Source organism: Galleria mellonella, unplaced genomic scaffold (assembly GCF_026898425.1).
Source record: "Galleria mellonella isolate WM207_F2 unplaced genomic scaffold, CSIRO_AGI_GalMel_v1 utg537, whole genome shotgun sequence".
Lineage (NCBI taxonomy): Eukaryota > Metazoa > Arthropoda > Insecta > Lepidoptera > Pyralidae > Galleria > Galleria mellonella.
This window is the reverse complement of record NW_026442112.1, coordinates 4,378,257-4,405,549: the sequence shown is the minus strand read 5'-3', so window position 1 is coordinate 4,405,549 and position 27,293 is coordinate 4,378,257. Positions and strand designations below refer to the sequence as shown.

The 27,293-nt window shown below is 35.3% G+C and overlaps 2 protein-coding genes across 2 annotated transcripts in view; one reads left to right on the top strand and one right to left on the bottom strand.

The window, feature by feature from the left end:
• Window positions 1–27,293, bottom strand: part of LOC113519268 (CUGBP Elav-like family member 3-B) — a 981,529-nt gene that overhangs the window by 134,751 nt on the left and 819,485 nt on the right. The gene's annotated exons all lie outside the window — the stretch shown is intronic.
• Window positions 9,059–10,272, top strand: LOC128201527 (uncharacterized). The gene is made up of 2 exons (XM_052898767.1): window positions 9,059–9,578; window positions 9,688–10,272. Exons 1-2 carry the CDS (start codon window positions 9,518–9,520, stop codon window positions 10,032–10,034), a joined length of 408 nt encoding a protein of 135 aa, XP_052754727.1. The 5' UTR covers window positions 9,059–9,517; the 3' UTR covers window positions 10,035–10,272.

Genomic DNA, 27,293 nt, shown 5'->3' with positions numbered 1-27,293 from the left:
CCCCCCGCCGGCTCACGTTTTTGGCTCCCAACCGGCTCTTCCTTGCCAGGACTTTCTTCTATAAACAAATTCCGTAGGCCAATGTCTTGTAAACTTTCACTCATTGGCTCATTGCCAACCACCGGCGCTGCCAAATCGGCGGTGACTTTCCACCGAAATACAGAAAATATTTATAGGACAGGCAAACGGCTTCTAAACTCAGATAGCATTCGCTTTCCATTCGTATGCAGTTCGCTTTACAATGTTTAGGAATACGCCACCGGTATACGTACACGGGAATTGGAAATATCGGGAATTCAAATTCATACCGGCTTTTGTTTAAAATATATTCCTGTTATAAAAAAAATGTATAAAAACGTGCTCATGTTTCTATGAGTCGCTATAAATAAACTTTTTTTTTTTAATTGGAAACGTGATTTTTACCGTGAATTTCTCGCGTTCCATTTTTAATTCAAACCTATTGAATTTGAAGTTATTGCAATCTTTTCATCGACTTCCTAATCTCAATATTGAACGGTTGTAGAATCTTGTATACTTTTAACTTTCGTTTGACTTTGAGTTTAAACGGGATTAAAGTTGGCAGCGAATCTTGGGCGGGTACATGGCTGTTTGGTAACTGGCCGCGTTAGTATAAATTCTCACGTATACGGAGTATATCTCTATCTGCCACTTGGAACTGTTTTATGGTATCCTCAAGTAAAGTTGCTGGGCGATGATACAAAGTTATATGAGATACATACGTACTGACTCGCTGTTGGACTAGGTGAATTGCTTTCGCTAACTTGTTTGCTTCGTTATACGACTTGTAATACTTAATGTGTTGTGTACTTTATTTATAGTATTCTAGAGATATTTTATAGCAATATTAAGTAAACTACTATAGTAATAGTGTATACTACAATGTAAGTATGAAATGTAGTGGATTGCACGAATTCTCTATCTACTTCAGAAAGAAGATTATCTAACGGTTTATTTTGTTGCTCAATATCTTCGCCAATGTTGCCTTGATTTTAATGATTATTTTTTTAATCAAAAGGATTTAATCTTATTTTGGTTCCATTGATTTTGTCGAACAAATTAAAATCCAAAGGTATTAAATAAAATATTATTGAAACAAGCTCTCGTCCTTTCCGTCTGTATGTGAGGTTTAGTTTAGTCTCGATATTAGCTACGTGATATTGTCCTTCGAGCCGGATACATGTGCATTGTTATCTTTATTTACTGGTTCCCTCTTGCTACTGACAATATTAACGTTTCCTATCTTAATTTATAGTTAAACATTGATAACAGTAGTCTATAGAGTAATTTAATTATCGCAAGGTAATAGCTTATTGAGACAAAGGACATTGTGTACATAAAAATCAGAAAGTAAATTGGTTTGTTTGGAACCTCTTAAATTTTTAATTATTATTATGTAATTTGGTATACCGCATTAACCACAGACTGCTTTTTGTCCCCGTCAGTGAATATATCCCGATCATGCGGATGAAGTCGCAGGTAAGCAGGTAAATATTCAAATAAAGTGACATTTTCCATTTTAAATATTTTTACGCGAGGTAACTGTTGTACTGTTACATCGCGTAAATTATGTTTAGTGTTACATTAATTCATTATATTCGGGCCAAACGAATAATAAATTGTTTAAGTGGGATATTGAAAATATATTTGAGTTTTCGCTGTACTTTTCGTCTGTGTGTCAGGTTAAGTGGAGTTCTGATATTAGCTACGTGATGCTGCTCTACGAGCCATCTGTCTAACGTGCATTGTTATTTTTATTTACTTATTATCTGTTATTACGGATATTAAATCTTCCAATTATATTTTATAGTTTTCGGAAATCTCACCTATAGTTGTATCTCAACAGTGATAATTAGGAAAAGTAGTCTGAAGAATAACCTAATTTACGCGAGGTAACGGTTAATATTTGCGTAAATTAAGTTTAATGTTTTACTCATGTGCAGTTTAAACGAGTATTTATTTAAATAAAATATCAACTGGTATTACCTAAACCCAAATCTGATTATCTTGTCCGTCCGTATGTCAGATTTAGTTTAGTGCCGATATTAGTTACGTGATGCAGCCCTCCGAACTGGCTACGTGTGCATTGTTATCTTAATATACTTGTTGTTTGTTCTTACAGACAATATTAACACTTCTGATTCCAATTTATAGTTTACGTACTTCTCATCTATACTTGTATCTCAGTAGTGACTACTAATAAGAGTAGCCTCAAGAATAATTTAATTTACGCGAGTAACAGCTGTATTTGCGTAAATTATATTTAACGTTTTACTTGCGCACGGTTTAGACGAGTACGCACAACCACTCTTTGGAATCAACTTTCAGCAGCAGTATTGCCGAACCGATACGACATCATAACCTTCAAGAAAAGAGCATATTCCTTTTAAAAAGGCCGGCAGCACACCTGCAATGCCGTAGGTGTTGTGGGTGACCATGGGCGGCGGTAGCCACTTACCATCAGGTGAGCCGCATGCTCGTTTGCCCCCTGTGTTGTAAAAAGAAAAGTACATGTTTATTTAAAAAAAATATCAAGAACTCAAAAATAACTTAATTTATGCAAGGTCACAGCTATATTTGCGTAAATTAAGTTTAATGTTTTACTCATGCACAGTTTAGAAGAGTAAATAATTATTTAAATAAAATATCAACTTATATTAATTAAAATTAATTCTGATCATCTTTCCGTATGATGACGGTAAGTGATTACTACCACGCATGAGTACCAGCAACACCAGAGTTATTGCAGATGTGCTAGCGGTCTTTTAAAAAGGAATATGTTCTTTTCTTGAAGGTTACGATGTCGTATCGGAGTTGTCTGAAGAATAACTTAATTTACGCAAGGTAAAGGTTACACTATTAGATTCGTGTAAATTGAGTCTAATGTAAGAGTTAGGTTTACTATAAATATATTAAACCTAATTCTGATTATCTTCTTTGTCTGTATGTAAGATTTAGTTTAGTGTCGATATTAGTTACGTGATGCAGCCCTTCGAGTAGGCTACGTTGTCTTTATACACTTGTTGTTTCTTCTTAGGGACAATATTAATGCTCCTCATCTTATTTTATAGTAAAGTTAGTTTACTGATATAGTACTGAACAGTAGGGGTGTATAATATATTGTAATATGTATATATTTTAGTTGCAATATTTATATACTGTATCCGACCGATATGGGTGATATTGAAATGAGTTATGACCTTTTTTCCGCCATCAATGTCTAGAAGAACCCATTATATGGATATTAGATCAGTTTCTATATTTACCATACAGTATCTAAATATTTATATAGCTTCGCGTAAATAAAGTTTACTGTTAATAGTTTACGCATTAATATAATATAATTTATATTACGCAGAGTTGGGAGTAAAACATTATATTTTTTAATATGTAGGTATTTATTAATTTGTTTGTTTGTTGGTGGAAATAGAAATATTATTCGAAAACGAGTAACAAAAAGAAAAGGTATCTCTGAAATTTATAACATATTCATAATTACTAGGGAGAGACTACAGTCCTAATGTCTTACTGCTTAGGTCGCTCATATAGTCTTTAATTATAATGAACACTGTGTTTCTGGGCACAATTCTGTTTAGTATTAATAAAAAATTAATTTATATTAGTATTAATAATATTATAAATTCAGAAGTTTGTAATTATAGATAGATGGATGGAAGAAGAGAAATGTGGTACTGGAGAAGGATGGAGAAAATTAGCTGCAGAGATCGAATTAGCAATGACGAGGTCCTGCTTAGGGTTAAGGAAAAGAGACAAATTATAAGAACTATTGAGGTCAGAAGGGAAAAAATGTTAGGATACTTGATATGACACGACAAACTTATGAACATTATAATAGAAGGTACGATAGAAGGAAGGAGGGGAAGAGGAAGACCAAGGCATAGTGACATTAGGCAGATCAAGGAAAATGTTGGTGTCGTGTCATATAAAGAGGTGAAGAGACTCGCTGGAAATCGTAGTGAATGGCAAGAGCTCCACTGACAAGAGCGCAGCTCTTAAATAAGATAGATAAGATCGAAGAATCGTTGGTTGGACGAATGAATGGATAGATGCATGATCGTTGCTCTTTTGCGCAAAAACTACTAAATGGATTTGAATGAAATTAGGTACATTGGTAGGTTATTCCTAACTTAACACATAGGATACTTTATATAGTGATTGACACAAGCAAAACAGTGGAAAATAGCTTGGAAATATTAAATAAAAGTCTGCATATTACACGTACTTTATATTACCGTCAATCAGTATTTTCATTCTCTCTTTCAGACACAGACTTTTTATTTGATAAAAAAAAGAAATATTTTTATTTAAAAATCAATTTATTTTTAAAAAATCAAACGAGGTAATGGCCGTTACTTGTCTATGGCAGTCTAATGGGGCGAGGCCTATGTCCAGCAGTGGACAGATGAAGGTTAATATGATACGATGATACAATCGGGTAACTGTACGTCTGTGTGTCCGTGCGGTTTATTGTCGATATCAGATATTGGCGACGTGACGTTACACCCGGAACTGACAAAATACGTGTATTTCGCTATCTCTGCTTATTAACTGCAGGACTATAAGGAATTACATCGTGATCAGATAGGAAAGTTCAACGTTTAATATGTGTTCGTATTTGTTTGCCCACCACTAATTGTTTGGGACCCTTTGTTGTCAAGTTTGCAGTTCTCCTTCGGTAACCCGTATCGGGAATCAAATAATTAATTTGTAATATTCATATATTACGTTATTATTATTCATATATAAAATAATTTAATAATATTATTGCCGGCAAAAATTCGAGGACAATTAATGTAAAAGATTATCTAAAATTAAAGGAATATTTTAAATTCAATTATTTGTAAAGAAATATTTTATTATTGAAGAGTATTCGGTAAATTAGTAATATTTATTGAAAAAGTGTTAAATTATTAAATAAATATTTATAAATAAATCCGTTAAGTAGTTTTTGCGCGAAATACAAACCTTTACAAACATTTATCCATCAATCTGTTTCCAAATAATCGCATTTATAATATTAATATGATATTTTTTTTTATTTATTTATAATAATTCTTTCCAAAATTAATATCCTTTTAAAACAAAAGGAGTAGAAAATAGTTTTTTTTATGCAGTAAATTTTAACGTAATACGTATTAAAATAATTTCTTATTCAACGTGGACAAAATGAGTAAAAAAATTAAATGGAGAAATAATATTATACACGGAGAAAACAAATAAAAAAATTTATAATTGCCACACAAAATTAAACCGAACGCCGAAACTTGAAGCGGCGGCCTGTCAAAAAGAGCGAATGTTGTCGAAGGCAATTAAATAATTTTACGACTATCAACCAAGTTGAATCTCTGTACGCAAGCAACAAAATACTTTTTATTACTTGCCGGCGAATATTACGAGTCTACACATAAGGTATTATGCACGGAATGGTTATTACACCATGCAATATGGGGCCGGGATATAAGTGAGTAAGTGAGATAAAAGTTTTATTTTGTTTGCCAGTATTTTTATATTACCATATAAAAACACATCAAAAATATAGAAAAAAAAAAAACAAAGACGAATTATTAGTAAATCAATTAAACATAAAATATTGCTATTTATCTAAATTTATCATTTATAACTTCCGTGGTGAGATTTGCTCTAATGAGGCCCTGGGTTTGATTCCGGTCAGGTCAATGTAGGAAAGTCTTTTCCGAATTGGCTCGGATCTGGGCGTTCTTTGTATGGTTTTTCATATTACACGGTATTGTAGACTGACGGCTAGGCGATAGATATGACTGGGTCGTATTTAGACAGGCAGATACTCTTTGTTTCTTCCAAAAGATTACAATAGTAAACTTATTATAAATATAAACAATTACAAGAAATAATCACAATGAGAAAACAATGGGCGACCTTTTTTTGTTTTTTTATACCACTAGTCTCTTGGGAAAACCTCGGCAGGGAGCTCATTCCACAACCTGAGTGTTCGTGAGAGGAAACATCTCTGAAACCGCGCAGTACGCGGCCATTGAGGTTGTAAGTAGAGATGGGCAATCCACCTGGGTGGGTTTAAAGTCTGGTGGGTAAAAACCGGGTGTTTTGGGTTTATTGGGTTTAAACCCCATAAACACCCAAATTTTTGGGTGTTTATGATTTTGTACTTCATCATCGTCATCTCAGCCGCAAGACGTCCACTATACTGGACATAGACAATATTATTATGCAGCCTACAGAATAAAAAACTTTTAATTTGATTTTGAGTTTATTAAGAAAGAGATGAAAGTAAAATGTAAAACTACAGTCAATCACTGTCAGATTCAGAGTTATTACAAGCGATGAATTGTATAGGTTCGATAGGCTCTATTTCGTCTAAACTGTTATGTTCATTTACTTGCTCAATGAAAGCTTCTAAGGTATTTTCTTCATTAAACTGAATGTCCTCGCATTCAGCTTTATGTTTAAGATTCCAGTTATAACAAATGAATGAAATTTTTTCAGTTCTTTCAGTTGTAAGTCGATTTCTTTTGTTATTATGTATGTAGCCTTGGATACTAAAGGAACGCTCAGTGGCTGCCGAAGTACAGGGAGCTGATAGAATACGAATCGCTACTTTGCTTAACTCAGTGGAACCACAAATACCTTTCCACCATATTAGGGGCTCAATGCTATCTAATGAGCTCCATACAAATCCTCTGGCCCAAAAGTTTTCTTTAGCTTTATAACACGCCAAATCTGCCATTACATTTGACAAACTTAAGTGTTGGCTTAAATTGTAGATAAACTCCATACCCTTAAGTTCTTCCTCTTGAGTAAGTTCGACTCCTAGAGTCCTGGGGTCTAGAATATATGCTGCAAAATGTATTGGCCTCATTGCCATATTGCATCTTGAAGATACTGATGTTAGAATCTGCTGTTTGCTTTCTTCGCTCAATGTCGAAATCTCATTTAATGCAAAACGTATCTTAGCTTGTACATCTCTAAATGTAATGTATGTGCGATGCAAACGATTCTGGTCGCTCTCTAAGTAAAATATGCTTTCAGTGACTGGTTCCAAAATACTTATACATTCCCCTGTCTTCGTCCAGAAATCATCACTTAGAATTAAATCTTTAATATCTCTTGAAATTACCACATCTTCTCTAACTGTTAATATTTGCAAAGCTATCTTATTTGCTTTCAAACTTTTTAACGAAGTAACATGACTTCCCCATCTTGTAGCACAAGGCAATTTTAGTGTTTGTGTAGAATCTTCACCCTGCTTTGATTTTATCAACAAGGAACTTAATCGTTGACTCCTTTTAACAGTTTTTATTATATTTATGGCTTGCATAATAAACACAGTTACTTCTTGTATCTTTACAATATCTTGGCACAACAAGTTAAGGATATGTGCACAGCAACCGAGAGGAACAACATGTGGATATTTGAGTTTTGTTAATTCGAATGCCTTTTGTATATTTCCAGCGTTATCGCCAATAAGTACAAGAAACTTATTTGCTCCATACACTTTCATTACTTTTTCAACTTCTTGGCTAAGGTATTCACTAGTGTGAGGATTACTTTCTGTATTCAAACTTTTAACGTATGCAGGTTGAGGTTTTGATATAAGAAAGTTTATTATTCCTTCATTTCTTAAATTAGACCAGCCATCGCACTGAAGGTGTAAGTAACTACAAGCATTTAGTTCCTCATTTAACTCAAAACGCATTTCTCTATATATTTTATCTAAGTATTTTGTCGCTAAAGCTTTACGTGAAGGTATTTTAAATTTTGGTTGCAATTTTTCGAAAAATTGTATCCATAAAGGATGTTGCACCATCGATAATGGCGTCCCTGTTACAAATATAGCTCTCGCTAATTCTGTTTTTATATGATCATCGGTGTCTTGAAACTCAGCATTTATTGTAGTGTTAGCAGACGACGAGGGGCTTATAAAAGAATCATTTGTCTCTATCTCTGACAGTCCAGACATTTTGGTTTTGGACGAGCTATCTTTTATAAGTTTCATAGAGTCTTTTAATGTTTCTGGAGATTTTGGACAAGTGATAAGATGTTGAAGCATTTTGGCAGCATTACTGAATTTGTAGACCTTATTACAAAGCTTGCAAGAAACAGACTTGTTTGGTAAAGTACGGTAGTGCTCCCATATGCGTAAATCTTTAGGTCTCCCCATTGAACCTAAAAAAATGAACGATGATTAGTTGGTCTGACGAAAATTCAACAATAGAGTGCCTATTTTTTTACAATGATTATTTCTTGTTATTTACAATAAATTTATTAAAAAAATAATAAAATAAATACAAAAAACCTTTGTAAAATTACATCTCCTCGGAGGATTAAACGCAGACGCTAGTTTATTATCGTATTGTTCTGTATTTTTCTCAGCAACTTCTTTAATTCGATTAGGTACTTACGCATATTATGTTAAAAATAAATATCTAGTACACATCTTAGGCTATCCACCATTATTATCCAATGACGACTCTCAGCTAACTATGCACTATCATCCAAAATAAACGTGTATGGAAAATTTTATCCCAGTCGGTTGAGGATTGAGGATAATTGCATCAACATACGAACATACCTACATACTTTTATTTACATAACGCAAGCTAAATAAAAGCTTGTAATAATACATCTAATTTTAAGTTAAAATTGTTAAGTGATCATGATATAATTGTATCATTCAAAAATCCACTTACCTTTAATTATTTCTTGTTAAGTATAAATATTATTTCAAATCTGCTCCCTTAATATGCACTTTTTTACTGCTTTTCCTACCTAACACGTTACCAGGAAGTCACGTTACCAGAGTCAGAGTAATAGTGAACACGTTTGACAGTGATTGTCGTCGCCTCATATTCAGCGTCGACGAATAGGGGAATCCCCAGTCATAATGTATTGCATGCGTGGCGGTCTTACTTCAAATCCATAAACAAAGAGATAATTACAGAACTCGATACTAGATGGCGCTGTTTTTGTTTGAAGAAAGTTTGCGGGCTAAAATACATAGAATTTCATCAATGACTTCCACAAAGAACAACATTTCTGTTTTTTCTAAGTCCGTATCTCTTCCGTATATTTCATAAGATATAAGCTTGGGCTACATTGTTATGCAACGTGATTTTGTCGCTGTCTTGCTAGCAGGGTTGACAGATATACGATTTAAATCGTACTCATACTATTATTTGTCTATTTTTTAATGTACGATCGTAAAGATTATGATCGTAATTCGCACAAAAACATACGACTTTTTGGTTACCTGGCAACATTTTTATTATGAAACGAACATGCTCACATCATCAGTCACATGCAACAATTTATTGGGGATTTCCCCTTCACATCTGGCAGTCCTGCTTGCTAGAATATAGGTAAGTCAGCCACAGTTACTTACGATCGATATTTAAAGGGTATTGTTTTTGTGCTAAATATTTCATAAAAACGTTATTTAATACTTTGTGGATTATTAATTTAGTTGATAATCACTGGAAGTAAAATGGATGCTAATTTGAGAGATCAAGATCTTCGTATAAAACAGTTAATAAAAGAAAATCTACGTAAGTACTCTTTTTATACCTAGGTAGGTAAGGTATAATAAACACAAAAGGTACTTAGATCGCGTGTGTTCGAAGCATTTATTCTAATAAATTTAATTTAAAATTGTAGAAAGAAAAAAATGTCTGCCAAGCCGTAGCCGAAGCCGATCTCCAAATATATTTGGCGATAGTGAGACCCAGTGTCCAGATGATTTACCCAGCGTCGTCGCAACAAAGAAAAAAAACGAGGATAAAGTAAAAGAAAATTTACTGAAAGAAGAAACAAACTGTTCTAAATGCTTAATTTATGGAGAAGAGGATAAAAGAAATAAGTATTTCGGACTGTTAGTGGCTCAAGAATTTAAATATATACGGCCATGTGTGCGAACGAGGTGTTATGAAGAAATTTTAAAGTATCTACGGGAAGCAAAAAGCCAACATGTTGATCAACTGCAACATGAAAACACTGAAAATTAATTACTTTCATTTTATTATATATAGATTTTTAAAATTTCCTGAAATATTATTAGTTAACGTTTTATTTAATATTGTAGAATTGATCAATACAATTTATAAAAATAATTTATTGGTATTACTTACATATTTTCAAAAAAATACGTAAAAACCTATTTTTTTGGGTGATTATGGGAGTTTATGGGTGTTTATTGGGTTTTTACCAAAGCACCGGGTTTAAACCCGGTGCTTTGCCCATCTGTAGTTGTAAGACATGAGGATGAACTCCCTGTCGATGGCGAGCCGTACGATGGTAGAAAGTAGCTGTGGGCATCATATTGAACAATTCCTCTGAACACCAATCCATTGTACAGGCGGTAGAACACGCAGAGTGAGACGACCTTATCGCTAAGAGCGATGTTTGATATTTTATTTATTCATTCCTTTTTTTCTATATAATATTTTAGCATGCTTGACTATAATTATATCTGATCTTAAGTGATGATTAGGTTTAAGGTATTTATTATACGTACACTCCAATAATGCCTATTCACTTGGCAAATAAGCATATTTACCAGAGGGAGACTTTGTACAAAAGTCGATTGCTTCGGTACCTCTGTCCCATTCGTGTTTCAACCGTGAAGCAGTTGAAACACGAATGGGACACACACACACACCGTGAAACACAGACACTGGAAGAGAACTCGGCTTCTTGGTTGTTCGAAGAAACGAAGAAGCAGAGCATTTGATACGAATAAGGTCCAATTTCTTAGTAAAGATTATTTTTCTCATGAAATATACAGTTTACTTACAGTAAGAGTCAGTTAGCTGAAATAAATTAAAGATAATATTTATGATTCATAGACGTATGAATTATTTACAAGAGGAACGAACTATACACGTTTCCAACTGACTACGTTATCTTTATTAATATTATACATGTGACAGTGATTGCTTGGGTACCTCTGTCCCATTCGTGTTTCTATCGTGAAGCAGTTGTGTTTGCATGGCTGTGTTTCGGTTTGAAGGGTGGGATATGGCATGAATTTACAAGGTATAAAGGAATAACACCTGAGTCCTCAGGAATAGCAACGCATGGGGGGTATCATCGACGAAACAGTATACTCTGTTATGTCCATGGTACTGCTCATGTCTATAGGCGATGGTTACCACTTTCCATCAGGTGGGCCGTCAGCTTGTTTGCCATTCTAAGTTGTATAAAAAAATACTAGGACCTACATGGCCTGAAGAAGGACATAGAATCATATTATATCAGTCTTGAACTGTCCACTGCTGAACACAACCCTCCCTTTCGGTTTTGCCACGTTTGGCAGACAGATTGGCAACCGCAGTTAGGCTGTGGAGACGTTTTAAGACAGACGCTGCTGCCCATTGCTCTGCCTTAGTCTTACGACGCTCACGGGAAAGGAAGGGGTGGCCTATTCTATATCAGGACCGACTATTATGCTACTTTTTACTTCGGCCAGCGAATATATCCCAGACAAAGTCACGTGTAAAAGGTAGTACGGCTATATTTATTCAATTATAGTGCTTTTTCATCACTGTAACTGTTAAAGCCAGCAGTATTACAGCCTTAAGCTGTATAATACTAAGTTTATGCTGTTTATTAGACTAAGATAGAGTATTAGGCGAATGTCTCCGAGCCGAACTTGCGAGCTTGTTTAGCGGTGACGTTAGTAGAATGGGTCGTCAAATAACACAATTTACACAATGGTTTATGGTAATGAGTGTGAATCCGCTGAGAGGGGAGGCGGGTCCCCGGTCCCATTGTGGCTGTTAAGACGTACGTTTCGGATTGTGCCTAAAAATAAGTCGAGTGTCAACAAGTTTTGAGGGCAACATTATTAATTGTCAATAAAGTGATCTTTTTCTCCTTTCTTTTCATTTAATAGTTTCCTCTTGTCGGTGCGACTAATTCATGCATCTTCTTCCAGCCAGGTTTATCCCAGGCCATATCCTTGACCTCCCTATACGACATGACACCTAGTGTTTCTTTTATCTGTCCTATGATGTTATTCCTCGGTCTTCCTCTTAATCTTTTGTCCTCTAGTTTTCCTTCTATTATGCTCTTTAAAAAATCGACATGTCGTATAGGATGGCCTAGCATTTTGCCTCTTAGCGATCTAATAAAGTGATAAACTATATTATTTATAAATCTTTTGTTAATTTTTAACTTAACGATGTTTAAATAGATAGATAGATACTAGATAGAGATTGTTTCCTCCATAAGATTATAATAGTAATAATAATAATAGTTTACCAGAGGGAGACTTTGTACAAAAGTCGATTGCTTGGGCACCTCTGTCCCATTCGTGTTTCAGCCGTGAAGCAGTTGTGTTTGCATGGCTGTGTTTCGGTTTGAAGGGTGGGATACGGCGTGAATTTACTGGGCACAGAGGAATAACACCTAAGTCCTCAGGAATGGCAACGCATGAGGGGTATCATGGGCGAAAGAGTATACTCTGTTATGTCCATGATATTGCTCATGTCTATAGGCGACGGTTACCACTTTCCATTAGGTGGGCCGTCAGCTTGTTTGCCATTCTAAGTAGTATAAAAAAACTTAAGTAAACTTCTTATAGATACAAACAACTACAAGAAATGATCATAGGGCGACTTTATCGCTAAAAACGATCTTTTCTAGGCGACCTTTGTGTAGAGGATATTGAGAAAAAAGTCAAAGGGTAGGCGGTGTACTGTTATATATAATATTAAATAATAACATATTAATAATATATTAATAATATATTCTTTATGCGTATAGATCCATATAGTCATTAATAGATAAATTATGAAAACGCGAAGATTTCATTAGCGATGGGACCACTGTCTTTACTTAATCATTTTTCCTTTTACGTTCATTATTACTGAGTATCGTGTAATAAATAATTAATATATACAATTATATAATGATTTTGGATTGTCAATAATACAGTTTTTTGGATCGGGAATACTTTATATATAAATCATCTTATTTTAAATGAACTTTAGAAAAGTTGTATTTGCGACAGACAGGTGTTTAATTATACAGGTTTAATCGTCTTACCAAAAAAGTGTGTCTAACATCTATTTATATCTGAAAGAAAGCCTGTCTTAAAAAGTATTTAAAATATTAAAGTTTTAGATAGACAATGTTTTAAATTATTATTATGGTAAGACAGAGAAAGATGAAAGATATCAAACCGAATGATTAGTAAGTCGAGTTGTCTGTAGTAGGACATAAGCCTCCCCCATAGACTGCCATAAAGACCGGTCCTGAGCCACCTGCATCCACTGACTCCCTGCAATGCATTTCAGGTCATCACTCCATCTAGTGGGGGGGGGGAGGTCGTCCTACGTTTGCCCATACGCGGTCGCCACTCAAGAACCTTTCTTCTCCATCGGTTGTCGGTTCTTATATGTTATAATTTAATTTAGCACCTCGTATGAACGAGAACGAAAAAAAAAACCAGTGACATCGAAACAATAAAAATATCAACAAGTACATTTCAATATTAATTCGCATAGCGTGTTGATTTACGTAAACCATCGGCGCGAGGGCGCTCGCGCCTGATAATATCTACACGGGCCTCATTACAATATCAAATTCATTCATCATATTTCATTCCTACTATGCTGCCGAACTGGCGACGTCAGCCCTCTGTTTTCGATCAAATTATACCGCGCGAGAGATACGAAACGGGAACAAATCATATTTATTCTTTACGAACGAAAGAGACGCCGAAATAAATTCACTGCTCGCGGAATGCTAAGTGAGTTAAATCTCTGTATAAAAGGTGAGTATGCGGAGTCAGCGTTCGCGCGTACTGATCTCACGATCGGCAGTGTTGGGGCGACGGTCCCTTGCCCCCTGCCGCCCCGTACAAAACATTGGTTATCTCCACTGATCTAAATGTAAGGGGTCTTGTCACTGATTACGAACGCCTGCGGACATTTGATTGTTTGCTGTGATAACAAGCCTTTGTTTTAAACTAATAATCTTCCGCTACGACGATGATGCGTCAGGGTATTTGATGGAGTATCATTCTTTTGTCGTTACATGAAATTTAGGAACTTATAACCGCTTAAAATACAAAAAAAAAAAAAAAACAATTAATTGACAATTCAGTTTTTTTTTTCTATTCTAAATTTAAAAAGTCAACATTTAATATAAGCTCATTTGCCATGTGCTATCGGTATAGAATGGGCCAAATTTCCTTTCTCGTTGGTGTCATAAGAGACGAGTAAGGGCGACCATTAGGTTAATGGTCGAGAGATGGGCAGCAGCGTCCTTCTTAAAACATCACTAAAAGCCTAACTGCGGCTTATGTTCAGCAGTGGACAGTTAAAGACTGATAGATAGATATTCTTTATTGCTTCCTCCAAAAGATTTACAATAGTAAATTTATTATAGATACAAACAAATTATAAGAAATAATCACAGTGAGAAAACAAATGGGTGACCTTATCACTAAAAGCGATCTCTTCCAGGCAACCTTTGGATGGAGAGGAGTAATTATAAACAGTTTGAAGTTAAATTAATGAATTAATTTAAATGATCGATCGATCGATGATGGTATGATGATGAATGGCATAGACAGCTATAAAAACAATTGAGCTGTAAATAGTGTATGGTATATAGTACTTAGGTAATGTTCACACAATATTCAATTAAATTCCTTTATTGTGTTGTACAATATTAAAAATATCAATAATGCTTGTAATAAAAATAGGTACTCAATTAATCATTCGAAGCCATATGGTGTTAATGGCCTCCCTCAACTGCTTCTATCTGATTACTGACCAAGCCTTCCGCGACTAGGGGGGTGGGGAGGGATTGTTAATAATAGAGACCACGGGCCCCATTGCTAGCAATATACCCAACCAGGTCGATTTCCAGGTGGTCCTCGTTGGAAAGTATCATTTAGCTCATCAGGAGCTAACTGCCTGCCTTTTCATCCTCACGTCATTGTTGCCCCGCCAGTGTATACTATTAGCGCAGGCGGGAATACTTAGCCATCCGTGCTTACTTTTTTGTTTTTCAGGGAGCCAAGATATACAGATTTTAGCTCCCGCTTAGAGGAGAAACACGTGTCGCAAATCGTGCGTGGATGAAATGGTAGTCGGAGATTGATGACCAATATGGAAGGTTGTAGAACTTCTGGTAGTAATAATAGTAGTCTATCTTCGAGTGTTGGCAGTCAAACACATATTAATGGTAGCGGAATTAAACAAAATAATTCTAAGCAAATAATTAGTGATATGGATAAGTGATATAAAGTGACATCTAGTTTAGTAGAATAAAAACTCTGACGATAGATTTTTTCGAAGTCTTTCTTTCTTTCTTTATTCTTTATTGTACACAAAATGTTATTGAAATGTTAAAACAAACATAATAGTGCACAAAGGCGAGCTTATCTCCAATAGAGATTTCTTCCAGCAAACCCAATATGAGAAAACTGACAGTTCATTAGTAGTCACAGTCATACATATGTACCAATCGACTTAAATGTTATAGTTAACAACAAATAAATAAAATGTCTTTACTTATTATGTGATTACTTAAAAATGCCCATTGTTTTCGATTACACATCAAAATTGTACCGTTCACTAATCGGTAACCAATCTATAGACCTAAAACATGTTTATTTTTAAAACTCATCATAGCAAGCCCATTGGACACAAGCCACATCAACAAATAAATCGTGAATGTTTTCGAGCGTAGCCGAGTTACGGGCCGTCCCCGTTTTCCATCGGGGTATTTCTTTGTTTGCTCGCCGAAGCCTCCAGTTATTCATTTTCTGTTAAACTTTCCCGTTAAATAAACCCATATTATTTTGTTTGAGGGCCCACTCCTGTTTTTCAGTTGAATTATATGTATTTGGGATCAACATATAGGAAGTTTGTTTCGGTATACGGTACAAGGGAAGTGGGGACATTTGTCAGAGGGGACTTTGAAGAGAGTCGTCTGCATATCTTTGTAATACACGTGTTATTACCGTGAAGCGATAAGTAACGTTGATGTATTTTGCTTTGAAAGGGACGTTGCTGTCAAATCAGAGAGTACGGAGACATGTTGGTAATATAAATTTAGATGTCTGTGAGACATTTGGCAAGCAAAACAACGTTACCAATGAGAACTAGCGTCCCGTTACTAAGAATCCGTTCCCCCATATAAATAACTTTCAACATTAGTCGTAGAATCTCCAGGAATGATTTAGGTAGGGAACAGACTTCGGGGTGACGAGCGCCATTAAATCCCTTTCGGGATACGAAGGTCGTTACAACAGTTTAAGGTTGGCCTGATTAACCTTATGGCCCGCGAAGGTCAAATGTCCGACGCTCCAGTAAATACCGCCCTCAGAAGGTCCTTTAAACTATCCAAGACTAAAACACGTATTTAAGAGAAGACAATAAAATTATGCAATTTACTTTATTGGGCCCATAACCTATTAAAATAAAGTAGGATTGGTCTTATCAAAATTAGGTGATTAGAGATTTAATTATGACTAGCTTTTGTCAGTGACATCGTCCGTGTGATCAGGACTTATTTACTGACCAGGAAAAAGTAGCCTATCTCCTACTTCATCCTATACAGTACTATAGTATATATAGTCGCTAAGGTAACAAACAAACCTACTTTCAAATTTATAATATTATAATACTAAATACTATAATTACTAAGTTGAAAGTTACAACAAGTTTGAATTGAAATTTTACGTTATTGATGTTTTTATATATTTATACGTATAGAGTATAATTGAAACTTTGAAACTACTAAACCTTTTAATTGTAGGTTTGTTTACAGCCTTATTTCAAAGGGATAAGGACTATTATAATAACAACACATACATAAATATTTACTTTTAAAATTTTGTATGATATATATAAAGAGTCAATGCCAATTTATTTATTTATATGCTTTTGTACATTCACTTATAGTAGGTATAGATATATATATATATATTTTGTAATGTGTGATAATGGAATGGTAACTCCGCCTACGCTACCGGTATACGCTGGCGGAGCACCAGTGAGGGATGATAGGTGATGATGAAAGCAAGTTTGTTAGCCCATCGTGGCGAATTCCGCTAGAATTAACCACGATGGTTTCCAGAGGGAACCGCGTGGAGGTCGAACCTGATAGGGTGCATTGCTGGTAATGGGTTAGTTAGACCCCGTTACTAACAATCCCTTTCCCCCCGGTATAGATATTAGGTTACAACAAAAATTTATACAGGCGGACTTATCCCTCAAAGGGATTTCTTCCAGTCAACCTTGAGAACTAATGCGTAGAAAGGAAAAAAATGTTTTGTGAGATAACTCCGTCACTGTATGTTTTTAAGATCTATGGTATATGGTATAGCATAAGGTATTTCATGTCAAAATTAAATAGTATTAAAAAATATTTTTATTACAATAAAACTATTATATTAAATATAATTCGCCATGTGTGTTCCAGCATATAATGAGGCATCCCTTTCTTTTTGTTCGGTGTCGTAAGAGGCGACTAAGGAGGGCGAGGGATGGACAGCAGCGCCCCCTTTAAATATCTCTAAACCTTAACTGCGGTTGCCAACCTGCTTGCCAACTCTTTCAACTACTGGCAAAAATCCCTTTATTGGGAAAGCTTATGTCCAGCGGTGGACAGTTAACGGCTGAAATAATAATGATTAAATACAAAGCAAATCTCTAATCTCACGGATTTACTTTCAAAACTTCTGTGTTCTTTTATTTTAAATTGTAATACAATGTTACGCTAACGCCCTCTGTTGTGTTGGCGAGCAGCGGAGTAAGCCGGTATGTAGCTCCGATGCACCAAGAGACAATCACCATTAAGTTAAAGGCTAATTAAGCTGCGAAACTTGGCTATCTCGTGCGGTGCTAACTTTGCTTCACGCGGTCCAAGCGATGCACTTAGCGACTTAAATATTTGATCCAGTTGAAGATAGTTTTCAAAATCCTTGAAGCATATAGAAAAATACTCTTTATTATTCTTTTTCTCTGTTCCAGAGGGAGACTTTGTACAAAAGTCGTTTGTTTGGGTACCTTTGTCCCATTCGTGTTTCAACCGTAAAGCAGTTGTGTTTGCATGGCTGTGTTTCGGTTTGAAGGGTGGAATATGGCGTGAATTTACAGGGTACAGAGGAATAACACCTGAGTCCTCAGGAATGGCAACGCATGGGAGGCATCATGCGCAAAACAGTACAATCTGCTATGTCCATGGTACTGCTCATGTCTATAGGTCACGGTTACCACTTTCCATCAGGTGGACCGTCAGCTTGTTTGCCATTCTAAGTTGTATAAAAAAAAAAAAATATTATTATTATCATCATGTCACATCAGCCATTTTCTGTTCACTCTTGAACATAGGCCTCCAGTATTAGGAGTTTTTGCCAGTAGTTGCAACGCTTGACGAGCGGGTAATCCTTTTACCAAAATATTACTCTATAATATTTAGCAGAAACAAAAACCACAGAGAAACATATGTCTAGTTATATTTTTGAACTTTATATTACTTTTATAATTTAGGATTTAATGAACATACAATATTTGCTGTTATCGAAAATTATTTCACAAAACTTCACAACAGTTCACAGTTAATTACCGTGACACCAGAGATTCGATTATTTTTCTCTAGCAACACCATCGTCTCCTAAAGGAATGCAGTATTATTATATTAGTGTAAGAAAAAGAAAACTTTACACATTTCTAGTGAGTTAGGTTCGTTAATATTCTTCTGCATTGATTCATTTTTAATAAAGTGACATTCGTTGGTGGGTTGTTGAGATATAAAACTTAAATAAGGAAAAGCTTGTATTGTAATAAACCTGACTAAGAATTAAATAAGCAACTTTATTCACGTGACGTTACCGTGTGGTTTCTAGCATAGAATGGCTTTCCTTTATCGTAGCTGTCGTAAGAGGCGACTATGGGAACTTAATGACGAAAAGATGGGAAACAATGTGCCTTTTAAAACATCACCGAAGTCTAACTGCGGTTGTTGTGGCAACTACTGGAAAAGCCCTCTTTATGAGGAAGGCATATGTTCAGTTAACGGCTGATGAATGATTCACCCGAAGCGATTTAGTTCTACCCGCTAACAGTTCTTCATTTGTACCAATCCGATGCATCTCCAATGTTCTTGCAAGCAAATTGGTTTCACCCATGTGAATTTAGGAAATGTTTAACAAATTTGTACGTGTTAATAAAATACTAGTAAAATCTGATTAAATTGATAAGATTGAGTTGAGCTTAACAGTTTGGATATATTTATATACGTATTATAAATGTAAAAGTGAGTTTGTTTACCTTATAGCGCTTTAATGACTTAAATAAATTGAAAATGGTTTTAATTAATTTACAAGGCACAGAGGTATAACACCTTAGTCCTCAGAAATGGCAACGTATGGGGGGTATCATGGGTGAAACAGTATACTCTGTTATGACTATGATACTGCTCATGTCGATAGGCGACGGTTAGCACTTTCCATTAGGTAGGCCGTCAGTTTGTTTGCCATTCTTGAGCGTATTTTTAACTTGTGGATCAAAACGTATTTGTTTTATTATTATAAAGATATACCTATTAGTCTATAGTATAACCTGTATCAATGAAGAATCACTCCGTTTTAATAGTTGCTCTATTTCATTTGAATGGTTTATATTGTTTCTCGTTGGTACAGAGGCGATTAATGAAATTCATACTTCGTACTGAATTTAGCTCATTCAAGGTCTTGGTATGCAAATAAATAAAATTCAACTATCGTTTGTTACGAGCTATCATATACATATCATTAGGAGTTGACAAAACGTAATCCCTGGAATTGGCTCAAATGCGGATGTCAACAGTAAATAGCAGTGATTTGCTTCGAAACGGGCTCAATAATTTCCGAGGGCAAAGGAAACGCAATATGATCTCGAGTTGTGTACGGAGCACGGGACGGAAATGAGCGTCACACACACACAAAATCTGAAAGACTTCAGTGTAGCGAGCGTCTTATTATGAGACATGGTACCTTAGCTATCTTATTTCAATTTGAACGCTCCATTGATTGCAGATGCCGAGAGCGGTTCGTTTGCAGTTACCTAGCGAGAGCGGGACCGTCTAACCTAAACAGGCGCGAGTTGGAAAGGGACAGAATCTATTTTTCTATGGGGAGACGAAAATATCGAAAAAAGTTATCGCATCAAAGTCTCGTCGTTTGCAAAGGTCTCATTAAAAGTGCTTTGTGAAGAATTCCCTCCAATTTATAAGGCAGTCGGTGGTAGATTGGTCGGAAAGTAAATAACGGGCAGGTCTATTGTTTTAAACGAGCGACACTTATATTTTATTATGTTACCGTATGTATGGGGGCCATAAATTTTAGTGTTAGTGGCGGTACACAGGCAAGCGGTGCAGGTACGTGATCAATTCTAATTGCGGGAAGGAATCGTGGACATTGAGGTCGATTCTGAGGCGCTATTTCTTTAAACTTATCACTTAATCTAACAATTTAATTTGATAGTTTCGCAAAATTACTGTTGTGTAAACTTAACCGTGTAGGTTCTGGCACAGAATTGACCACCCCTTCCTTTCTTGTGGGTGTTGTAAGAGGCGACTAAGCGAGTCTTAAAACACCACCAAAAGCCAAAATGCAGTTGCCAACCCGCTTATCAAGCGTAGCAACTACTGGCAAAACCCCTCTTATGGAGCTTTCCTCATATGTAGGAGTTTTCCAGTACTATCCAGTGTTTATCAGTGGACAGTTCAATATATAGTATAATATAAGCTAAATTTATAATTTTCACTTAAATCTATTAGAAATTTAGTTTATATTGGCCTTTAGAATAAAAGTTTTAATGTGATATCAAATTGACATTTTGTTTTTAGAGATTGGTTTAAAGAAACGATGTTTCAGAGTAGATCCCATTATTTGTCACGTACTCGGTTCTACTGATTTACAGAAAGCGATTATTATCGGTTAGATTAAAAAAAAGAAATAGTGAGGTTTCCAGATCAAGGTCACCAGAGGGAGACTTTGTACAAAAGTCGTTTGCTTGGGCACCTCAATCTCGTTCGTGTTTCTACCATGAAGCAGTTGTGTTTGCATGGCTATGTTTCAGTTTGAAGGATAGGATATGGCAGTGAAATTACAGGGTACAGAGAAATAACACCTGAGTTTTCAGGAATGGCAACACATGGGGGGTATTATGAACGAAACAGTATACTTTGTTATGTCCATGGTACTGCTCATGTCTATAGGCGACGGCTATCACTTTCCATCAGGTGGGCCGTCAGTTTGTTTACCATTCTAAGTTGTATTAAAAAAAAAGGTTACTGGTCAATATATATATATATATATTGGTCGCAATTATAAAGTCTTCTCGTTACTATTACATACACTAATGGAGTATTCTATTTTAAACCTTCACATATTCAAGTTTATGAGACCCACGTTTAAAATATTAAGTTTCTGCAATTAAAATTAATTACAAATATTGCGTATGAAACGAAACTTTAATTGTGATCCAATTATATGTTACTAACTATAGTAATGCATCCTAGAGTAATAGTATTTTTTTATGAAGCCACGCCAGGTAATAAGGTTCAATATACTCGACTGGGGGGAAAGGGATTGTTAGTAATGGAGACTAAGAATCCCATTGCTAGCAATATACCCAACCAGGTCAACCTCCTCGCGGTTCCCCCTGGAAACTATCATGATTCATTCCAGATGAATTAATCATGATGGACTAACTGGCCTGTTTTCATTCTCATTGATCATCCTTCACTGGTGCCCCGCCAGCGTATCCCGTTAGCGCAGGCGGGATTACCATTCCATTTTCATCCAATAAAAAAAATATATACTCGACTAGTTAAAGAGACTGGTGGAACGAACCTCATTTTCTAAATTTATCGAATGTTCAGGCAATCTTCAATAAGAAGATTTTTTTTACTGAACTAGATGTTATTTTGCAGATATTCATATCACGGATTACTTGAATAGAATTATTTAGTTAAATTCCGTTACAATTAGCATATGCGTTACTGCCAACACTCGAAGCCAAGCCAATGCATGCACGTTAATAATTTATATTTCTATTAATTTGCCCGAAGACGTCTCCTTTAGAGGTGAAACACGTGTTGCAAAACGTGCGTGGACTGAATGCGGTTGGAGAAAGATGGTTAATATGGAAGATTTTAGAACTTCTGATAATGATAGTAGTCAATCTTCAAGGATTGGCAGTCGCATGTATATTAACGGTAGCGGAATTAAACAAAATAATTTTAATCAAGTAACCATCAATGAAAGAATTGATCGGGGAATCGTAAAAGGCGAACGGGCACCCCACAATCTGAACCGCGGAACGTTGGCTGTCTGTCAATATCCTACCCCCGGATTTACTTTTAAAACATGTCATTATTTTTTTTATTACGGCGCGTGAGCAAAAATGTACTTATTTCTCGCTCCGTTGGTCTGAAAATGTGACATCAGCGAGTGTGAAGGCGTGTGCCGTGCTGAGGCTGTATGTTGGAATTTACGACGTTGCTACACACTCAATATTTCGGTCTACTCGCGTTACGGTCACTGGATTTTATTTGGATGACGTGAACGAAACAACGAGGTGCGGACCCGATCGCGAGGCGGCCGACAACTGCAGTGGGCCAAATTGGAACGGATTGGATTCACTGTACTGTACAGTCATTGATATATAAAAAACTCTGAATCCACAATCTTACTTTACCCTAATAAATATAATAAAAGTTTAACTAGACGATGCCTGTGTATAGAAGTTAATTAAAAAAAAAAATAGATGTAAGGTGTTTTATTGGAAGCAATAGGAGCCAAAACATCATCATTATCTGTCCACTGCTAAACATAAGCTTCTCCGATAGACTGTCATAAGGAACGGTCTAAAGCCACCTGCATCAACTGACTTCCTGCAAAGCCAAGAGCCAAAACAATATTTTGTCTGTCTATATGTTTGTCTCGGCTTCAAGCAAAAATTACAGCACCAAATTCAATGCCACCAAATTTAGTTTTCATTGTCTAAATTAAAAACTAGTGTATGCTTTATTTTGATACGCTGTATAGATGTAATCAATTTTATTAGTTACCCTAGTTCTGAAATCCGTGAATATGAAGTAGTGAGCAAAAAGTTAGTCAGAAATAAAAATTGAGCGTCTTTAATCAGATTTTAAATTCATTACTTGTAAGTTTTATTCTCATTTAATTAAGAGTTTCCTTTTAGGGATTATACACGTATTCTCCCCCAACTAGCTTTATTTCAGACCATGATTTTGACCTTCCTACACGGTCTGGCCTTTCCATTATCTGCCCAATATAGTTTTTCTCAGTCTTCCCATTTCTCTTTTGCTCTCTATCTTTCCTTCTAGTATACTCTTTATAAAACTGTCATATCGTATAAGGTGGCCCAACATTTTGCCCCTTCTGATCTTTATTGTTTTAATTAATGTTCTTTTCTCATTTGCTTTTTTGAAAACTTTCATTAGTGTTAATAATACTTTAAATACAATTATTGGGACTTAATGCTAAAAAAAAAATTGCAAGTAAATAGTACCTACATACTTGTTTCTTTATTGCCGACGTTTCGACGTGGATTGCACCACGTCGTGGTCACGATAGAACTATTTACCATCAAAAATTTTTCATTGCGTTAAGTCCCGATATTGTATTTAAAATAGGTGTAAACAACGGTACAGTTTAAAATTAAGCATTAATAATGTTTGTAAAAATTTATAAAAATATGTTTAGTTACGTATTTATGTCTTACTATCCAATGATAAATAGTAATAAATTAAATATAAATTTGTGACAGTTTCAAGTGTACATTTACCATCTTGTGCCAACTTCAGTAATCGATTCGTCGTAATACAGTGCTGTGCTTACCTGCAACAAAAATAATTATATTATTAGATTTTATACTTTTTTTACTTAATCACATAAATAGCTTGGTTCTCAAGCAAGGATACATCTGGGGGTATAAATAAAAATGGAAGAAGTTAATGTCCTAAATTGGGCTCATCGGGAATTGAACCCGGGACCTAAGGTAGGCAAAATAACGTACTCTCCACTACGTCATGGAGATCATCACTTCCAATTTCAAATTCTCATGCAACTACTGTGAATACTCGTGTGAGAATGTCGACCTTTGGCATCAAGGGTTTCTAGGTCCCTTTAACTTGCATGAAGGCCTCTGATATGATTTTCACTCTACAATACATGACCTAAAATATGGTTGTCGGTGTTTTTCATCGCTGGAGAGTTAATACAAATATTCTTTTTTACTTTTTTTTTTTTATTTTAGAATGATTTAAGACAGGTGTTTTTTGTTGACTTGCAGAATAATTAAAAAACTGCATAGGGAAACAACCGAGCAGTAATTATATTTCAATTTTCTATACTAACTCCCACAAGAACTCTCCGGAACAGATTAGATATACTTTACAGGAAACTACTGAGTAATTTCCTTGTTAAACTTCTGTATACAAAATGTGTTCAAACAATGTTACCTACTTTGAAAATTTCTAATCGACTTGTAAGATCTGGAATTTGTTGGAGTTATCCAGATTTTATATATGTATTAAATAAGCTTTGCCAGAATACATTTTTAGATCTTAGTCTCTCTTAGTATCACTTTATGTATTCACAGGATAAGTCAGGAAAGCTCTATAACTCCATAGTGGACTTATAGATTTTGCTTCAGAAAATAACAAAAATATTGAAACATTTTATAATCGAAACAAAATTAATTATATTTAATTGTATTATGAGTTAGTAATTTTAATATTTTCATTTTTATGAATAAAATAGATTTAGATATATAAAAAAAAATTAAAATACGTCATCAAGTATCTGCAATTTTTTTTATACCACGAAAGTAATAAATAATCATACAGCCCGTCTGATGGTAAAAGGAGGTTACTGTAGCATTACTGACCCTGAAGAAACTTCAATAATTTTTTTTAAAGAACACTGCGAATTATAAAAATTATAGATCGATTTTGATGACTCTTTTTGCAGTTAATATTGTTGGGTACCATATAGATTTTGATGGATGATCGAAGCTGTTTTATTTCTTTGTGCGATAAATACTATTCCTTTGTGGTATAAAAATAATCACTTATTCGGAAAGCAAAAACTGCATGTAGACACATAAATAATAATTCAAATATGTTCATACTATATGTCTACAGTGTCTACAATATATCTAATCGCTAGTCAGTGCCTTTTACTTATTCTCACTGAAATTTTAGTGAGAATAATTATTATATAATATATATAATAATAATTATATTAATTAGTAATAACAAGACTTATATTGGTGAGTAAATAATTTCAGATTATTTACTCACCAATATAAGTCTTGTCACGACCAAAGTCACTTGTTCTGCAAAACGTGTTTATGTTTTACATTAAAAAAAAAATTGCATATACATTACGGTGATACACGATAGCTTTATAATGGCTTAATTTGGCCACCTGCAAATTGCTTTGTTAGCACAAACTCAGGATTATAGTGTTATACAACTTGTAATAAGGCTCCGGTTACAAAGGCTTTAATGACGTGCGTTGACGCGCGGCCGTGTAACACAAGAAGTTTGTCGACGCTTAATAAACGGGCTGCGTAATTTGTCTTCTGTCGTTTTGTAGGCTTTTGAACTTGCACTGTGGATAATATAGTCGTTGATATTAAAAAAAAAAATTAAGATATATATAATTAGAGATTGAAATTGAAAAGAAAAACACTCATTTACAAAAAGACAATTTATTTTTTGGGTTAAAAAAAAGACTTTAATAGTTGTAAAACCAGTTATTATTATTATATCGACCGTTAATTGTTTACTGCTGAATATGGGCTTTCCCCATAAGGCGAGTTTTACCGGTAGTTGTCACGTTTGGCAGGCAAGTTGGCAACTGCAGTTAGGCTTTGAAGAATTGGCCAACCTTTCCTTTCTCATGGGTGTTGTAAGAGGCGACAAAAGGATGCCAAAAAAATGTGTAAAAGTAATGGTGGAGCGATGTACAGTAGCGTTTCTGTTAAAACATCACCGAAGTCTAACTACGGTTGTCAAGTCGTCTGCCGATCGTGGCAACTACTGGTAAAACCCCTAATAGAGGGTGGTCTATGTTGAGCAGTGGTCAGTTAACGGCTGGTATAAAAGAAATAATAGGTCAATTGAACAGACTGGATCCTTAATTTTTGTTACTCAATAGTGTCTTGCTAGCATATCTATATCGGCAGTACAGGCAGGGTTACAATTTCATTTTCATCTTAATAAATTTGATGAAAAGTGGCATAGACTGCCATATCTATGAATTGAGTTATGAGACAAGAAATCTGTAACTCGTAATTCCGGGTAAGGGAGTTGTTGGTAATGGGATCTAACAGCCTATTCGCTAGCAGTATATCCTATCAGGTCGATCTCCAAAAGGTACTGCCTGGAAATCATCGTGGCTAATTCCTGACGAATTCACCACGATGGGCCAACTAACTTGGCTTCATGCTAAACTATCTCTCACTGGTTCTTTGCCAACTTATCCTGATAACGCAAGTGGGGTTACAATTCCATGTTAATCCCTAAGGTAATAAAGTTCCCAAATCCAATTCGTATCCCACCTTACTGAACATCCATTTTACTAAGAAAAAATCCACATTCCAAAATTAAATCAGATCACAAATCCCTTCAAGCGACTTTAGTTTTCGGCTGCAAAATTTTCCGTCGGCCGCACAGAAATAGTCTAACGGGGGTTAATCCACAAAATTCGATACATCTTTGTCAGGAATCCTATAAAACTATTTAGTTGAGGCACACCCCGAAGAGAGTACCTGTGTTTCGTGACTATATTTAATCCCCCCGGCCGCCCCCTTTATCTGAGAGCTTGTTGGACCTCAATTCGTGCGTGAAAAGGTTGAACCGCGACGTTCCGTGCTCATATTACGAACTTATAAATAGATTCGGACGGCGCATTGAACGCTTCCTTTTGACAAGATGTCCGACCGTACACTCGTACGTGTATATACAAAAAATAGTATGTACATACCATTCACGAAGAGAAGGGACGATTCAAATAAATGTGTACCATGGAATCGATAAATCTTTATTTTTCTAACTGACTGTATCACGCTAGTTTTCTTGCGTGCGTTACTAAATAAAGTGCTCTGTGTGTTCAGTCAGGATTTTTTTATAATACTAACTGTTAACTATCAACTATCTACTATAGGTCTATAAAGGTCTATATAGGTTTTATAAAGGGAGTTTTGCTAGTAGTTGCTACG

Excerpts from the sequence above, each read along its gene's own strand:
- LOC128201527 (XM_052898767.1), top strand. The coding sequence starts at position 9,518 with ATGGATGCTAATTTGAGAGATCAAGATCTTCGTATAAAACAGTTAATA. Across the intron at positions 9,579-9,687 it reads GTTAATAAAAGAAAATCTAC|AAAGAAAAAAATGTCTGCCA; the intron begins GTAAGTACTCTT and ends TTAAAATTGTAG.